The sequence below is a fragment of the Buceros rhinoceros genome, unplaced genomic scaffold (genome assembly GCF_000710305.1).
Source record: "Buceros rhinoceros silvestris isolate BGI_N320 unplaced genomic scaffold, ASM71030v1 scaffold35260, whole genome shotgun sequence".
NCBI classification, from domain to species: domain Eukaryota; kingdom Metazoa; phylum Chordata; class Aves; order Bucerotiformes; family Bucerotidae; genus Buceros; species Buceros rhinoceros.
In genome coordinates, this window is record NW_010390744.1 from 2,154 (window position 1) to 7,831 (window position 5,678).

The window sequence follows — 5,678 nt, forward strand, 5'->3', positions numbered from 1 at the left end:
TACTCAGATGCCACCTTACCCTTTGGACACCATAGCCCAGAGATTCTATAAAAATAATTCTTAAGGCGGGTTATTAGACCCAGAGAGTTGACTTCAAAAAGAGGTAAGTTGTGTCCCGTTGTGTTCTACTTTGTCTTTTAAATTACCCATGCATTTCCTAAACTTTATAGGGCCTGTTTTTGATTTATGTAGGTCCCCACTGTAATCTGCTTCAACTGAGATTGCCTTTATAAAGGAGGGAACTTAAGAAAATTTTTAAAATATTTATTTTTACAAAAACGTACAGGATCCGCTTAGACCATTGATATAACAATACAGCCCTTTAAGACTTTATCAGGCACCACTTTATTTCATTCTTATGTAATAATTCTGGGCTTCGGAAATAGTACAATGCAGAAGCCTAAAATAATTTACTGTTTTCATAAATACTTCTCATTCCTGAACACCTTTAAGACATGAAAAATGAGAACAGAATGTCATAAACCCCAGCTTTCCTTATTATTACAGAGACATTGAGGTAAGTGGAGTACCAGTGCGTAGCACCAATCTGACTTGGTTTGAGGAACAGTCCAACTGCAATATAAAGGTGGAAAACTATATGATTGAAATAGTTCCAAAAACCTTAAACATCATCTTTATGGACTGAAAACATCAAGTGTTAGGAGTTAGTTTTCATACAATGGAAATATTCATAATTGTAGCAAAGTCTAACAAATTTATTGTCGCATAAAACCAGATTCAATCACAAATAATCAAGCCAAAGTCTTGTCAAATACAAAATGAAGTATAAAAATAAAATGCAATATACAAGCCTAAAAGTAGTTAAATATTACCAAAACCAAAGTAACGCAGGAGTAATCGTTATTTACAAAACCTTGACTAATTTCTGAGACCATCTTGAGCTACGGTAATAATTTCTCTACCTTTTTAGGAGATTAACATGCAGAGCTGATAGCTGTGAATACTGAAATGAATATACACAGACACCTGTACAGGGGGGCACAGGCTTCCCAGAGGCTCTGTCACCCAGTTAGTGAAGAGTTGTTGACACTTCAGAAGACCAGTTGCATTCTCTCCCTGCCCCCTCCCACCCTGGATTATTTAACATTTCGCTGTAAATTCAGATAGAAACAAGCTTATTTTAATAAAACAGCCTCCTCAGAAAAAAGCGACTTTGCTGTGGAAGTTGCGATGGTTGTTACCAAAGGACTTGCTATGTGACAGACAGATTACAGAGACAGACAGCATGAAGCAGGCCCCGTTGATCCGTTTGTGCATTTAGTATTATAAATGCACTTATTGGACAAGCACCAAACCAACCCACATTTCGGTTGTGGAAAGCAATAACATGACAATAGATATATACATTATTTTAAATACTTATAAAATTTAATATACAAATGGCTCTGAATATACAATAAAATAATGTGGTAAAAAAAAAAATCAAACTATGGTGAGAATCCCACCATTAGGCACAAGGTAGCTCTTGTGTTAGCAGTTTTAAGGGAAGTCCAAAGAGAGACCATTTATCATTTGTCTGGGTATTTCGAGATGAATCCCTTCAAGATAATGCAAGAACCTAAAAAACCAAAAGTAACTGTAAGGGGACGAAGTTATTTCCAAATACAAGGCAACACTTTTATTATTTAGAGAGGCAAATGTTGACTTTTCTTGTTTAGAATTATTTAACAAAATATTTTATTAAAACTTTTAACTACTGCAATGTAACAAGATTTAGGAAAAACAAAACTTACCTTCTTTTAGTCTTTCCTTGCTCTTTAAGCCTCTCAGACCTGCAGATACAGCGAAGAGTGGGGAGGTATTCAAGTACACTGGCTTGCTTATTACCCAGGTTTAAAGGACTTCTGGAAAACACAGTTCTGATGACTGCCAGTCTCTTCTGTGCTTTGTCATGAATGCTGAAATGGGGAATGAAGCTCGTTTGTTTCTTTTTCAAGAACACACAGTCCCTATTTTGTTCCTTTAATATCAAATCCACTGGTTTAGAACTCCGTTAAACATAGTGATGTCCAAATCTGCCTCCTAATGGACTAGACCTCTGCAGCTTCTGATGGCGTGGAGCTTACGCAGCAGCACAAAGCTGTGCTCAGACAGAAAAGTGAGGGATAGGGCTCGGTTTGGCCAACGCTCTTAGCTCAGCTAAGGAGTCTGCTCTGGGGAGGTTTTCACAGTCTGCATACACAAGGTGTAGCACATCCATCAGCCTATGTAACTGAAAGCATCTGTGGTCTTTAAAAGTGCGCTGTGATTGTATCTGCCAGACTGTCAGTATCAGATCCACTGTGTAGCTCACAATATATCGGCCAAAGCCGGTCACCGCTTGGGTGGTTACATCCATTTCAACACTGCTCCTCTGCAAACTGAAGTAATTTCAGTTACAGAAATCAGAGTCGATTTTCCTATTCAGACAGTAAGTAAGTTTTATTCACCTTTCAAGCCCATTTCAGGTATGACGATTTGTCTGTGTTAACAATCTTCCATACCCACAGCTGCTAGCCGCAATGTATCCTGTATCTTTCAAAGGATATTAAAGGTCTTTCTTCTCAGCATAAGTTACCACCAAAAAATTGCAGTACCTTTGCTCTGAATTTTGGTAGGTTTTCATCAAGCAGCTCCTATGTGTTTATTACAGGCTCGATGTGGCCAGGCACTGGATAAAAATTTGCATGTCCAGTACTTGTGGAATCTAGTTTCAGTCTGTCTTGAAAAAAGCCACTCCAAGTTTTTGTTTTTCTTTTGGGGGTAGCGATGGTGTCTGTTTGTTTTTGAAGTAACTAGACTAGATTAAGGCTACCATTCCTGAACAATCATCAGGCTATTCAAACAAAAAGTCACTTTTTGCAGAGATTGCCAAGCAGATATTTTAAGTTTATACAAGCAAAGTGAACACTGTGTTCCAGCCTTTTAAGACCTACTGACAACATGCATGTTGGAATGAACGTGAATACAGAGTACCTGGAACAGTCCTACATCCTGTGAAATGCTTTTCTTGACAAATAACTACATCAGATTTCAAAAGCATTAGCAAAGTCTTACCTGGAATCAGCTGCCTGACTGAAGGACACATAATTTCTTGTGTTTGAAATAGGCAAAGTCAGTCCCTCCAGTTGATCACTTCCAGGTGTTTTACTGGTACTCAAAGAGGATTCCAAATTTCGTGAAATATTAACGGAACATTTGTTAAAACTGAGCGCTTCAATAGCTGCCTTTATTTCACTGCAGCTCTGGAAACTCCACCAATCAGTATCTTCTATACTGAATTCATCACAAAGACCATTTTTGACTTTGCCATTTGTCCAACTAAATCCTTCATCTTTAGAGAGCTCCAGCAGTTCCTGGGTGTTAGTGTTTACACAGCAATCCATGAATGACATGTTCTCCACAAACTCTGTCAGTGACTTCAGACACTGAAAAACAAGAGCAGACCTCTTCTTATTTGCTGAAGTTTCAGTTTTATTTTCTTTTTCTTCTTTATTCATCAACAGTTTTGACTCCTCTTTATTCACGTCAGCACAGGATGTAGGACTATCCGATGGCAAAGTTATGAACTCAGCTGAATAGTTCAGTCCAGTATCAAATAAGTCACTATCATCCAACAGATCAAGCCTCTTCTGGCTCTTTGTCTTTTTAGACTTTTTGCCAGAGCTACTTTTTCCAGAGCAATGACTGTTAGTAGATCTGGTTTTCGAAGAAACTGTGGTAGTCCTTTCAAGTGTATTGTTAGAGGCTTCAGACTGGTTTGAGAGAACTTGCACTGGTAAGGGAAGAAGTTGTTCAAGATTACTATATAGAAAATCCACTTTCTTCATCTGGAATTCTGTGAGAAGCTGCATCAATTTATTCCATTTCTCTGTAGTTGTGATTTTGTGCTGTAAAACAATAAATCATGAAAAATTTATTAGTACATTAAAATACACATTTTAAATAAAGATGTTATTACATAAAATCTCACACTCCTGGCTTTGTGTTTGAGGCGAGGGACCGTTTTGCTTGCAGGGGTACGGTTCAGTTCAGATTTTGCTTAGTAAGGATGGAATCCCTTAATTTCTGTAACAAACCTTTTCAAAGAGATTTGCTTCTTAGAAGATGTTATTCGTAGTGATGATTACACTCAATTATCTGGCAATCATTCAAAGTAGTAGCTAGTCAATGACAAAAATACCTTAAGAAATGTAAACAAATCTTCTGAAGGCAACAGGATGTTCTTAAGGCCAAGCAATGTCTCTACACAACCTGTGTCACATTTTGGAAACTCCTGAAGATGTGCATCAGCTGGAGAAAACCCGATCTTGGCATCAGTAGTCTTTTCAGAACGAATTACGTGAACTGCTTTGTTTGCCTCATCTCCTCCTGCACAAAAATAACTTGCTTTACTTGAAAAGAAACAATTGCATCGTGAAATTGATTTTTCCCCTCTTCGCCTCAATTCCTTTTATAAAGGATACCGTAACTGTTGCCTCTTGCTGCAGTTCTGAATGAATACAGAACTGAAATTAGTCATCCCCTCCCCATTCATCACGCCCATTTCATTTCTTTAGGTGTTACCAATCTGCCTGCTCTTCCTTCTTTTTGAGTAACCACTGGAAATAGCCTCCTCTTCCTTCTATGCCCCACTAGTCTCTGTCACTCACTCGCAGGCCAGCTCACACAGCCGCACCTTCTGGGAATGCTCTTCCTGTATCCTTTGGGACCAAGCTCTTACCCTTGCTGCCTCTTGCTAGCTGTCCAATTTTTCTCCTTTTTCAGTTCTGCTTCTTCTAGGTGAATTACCTATGACTCAGCTAAACAGATAAGGAAAACTCCGCAAACTCTGAGCTGACGGGAAACTACTACTGGCTCCCTGCTCTGCCCAATTTGGCTACTCAGAAGGGAAAAGGAAGACATTAAGTACCATAATGATGGGTAATAAACAGGTGCAAAAAAAACCCAACAAATTTTTAGCTCTTCATGCTTATATACAAGGCATTGAAGTAGCTAAGAAAACCCACCCCAAATGTCATACAGAAAGTTACCATCTATTTCTACATGTCTAAGAATGGTTTTATTTAATCAAATTCATGTTAAGAAAATTAAATTAACCTACCGTGACATGCCAAACGTTTGTCTTTCAAGCATCCACCTCCACTTCTAACCCAAAATTGTAAGTAGAGAACACTTTGTCTGATATCGCAGTTGTTTGTGCTTAGCAGAGCAGCTAAGTCTTTTACATCTGTTCGTAGGTTCTCGGCCAGACACAACACTTGGAGGTAACTAGCAGCATTTATCTAAACAAAAGCGAGACACAGACCACTGAAAACAACTCCTTCCAACCAGACTGCAATAAGCCACACAGAAGTAAATTATTTTATTTGTGTTTGCAATACATATTCCTTTTAATACAGAAGATTAATTACAGTTCCATTAAAAACTCTATGGAAAAGCAGAATACTGTACCAGATCTAAACAGTCCACACCAGAGGATTAAGTTCAGTTTAGAAAACCAACTCATTAAAAACAAACAAAACACATTTGGCTTATGTTTCTGAAACCACATACAGGTTTCAGTGAGCTATATTCACTTTAAAGTTTTTTCTTTCTTTCAACTCTGCAATTCTCTGGTAGCCCAAAAGATTCTCAATTTCACCTTAAACAAGTTCCTCTTCTCAAGTTAGTTCCTG

At 38.1% G+C, this 5,678-nt stretch overlaps 1 protein-coding gene across 1 annotated transcript in view; it reads right to left on the reverse strand.

The window, feature by feature from the left end:
- Window positions 1–1,268: 1,268 nt before the first annotated feature.
- ATAD5 (ATPase family, AAA domain containing 5) overlaps window positions 1,269–5,678 on the reverse strand; it is a gene marked incomplete at its 5' end in the record, with an annotated part of 16,133 nt that continues 11,723 nt past the window's right edge. The window contains 5 exons of the mRNA XM_010138978.1: window positions 1,269–1,579; window positions 1,755–1,919; window positions 3,058–3,890; window positions 4,184–4,371; window positions 5,105–5,285. Of these exons, the coding sequence (XP_010137280.1) occupies window positions 1,501–1,579; window positions 1,755–1,919; window positions 3,058–3,890; window positions 4,184–4,371; window positions 5,105–5,285 (1,446 nt within the window). The remainder of the gene's footprint in view (window positions 1,580–1,754; window positions 1,920–3,057; window positions 3,891–4,183; window positions 4,372–5,104; window positions 5,286–5,678) is intronic.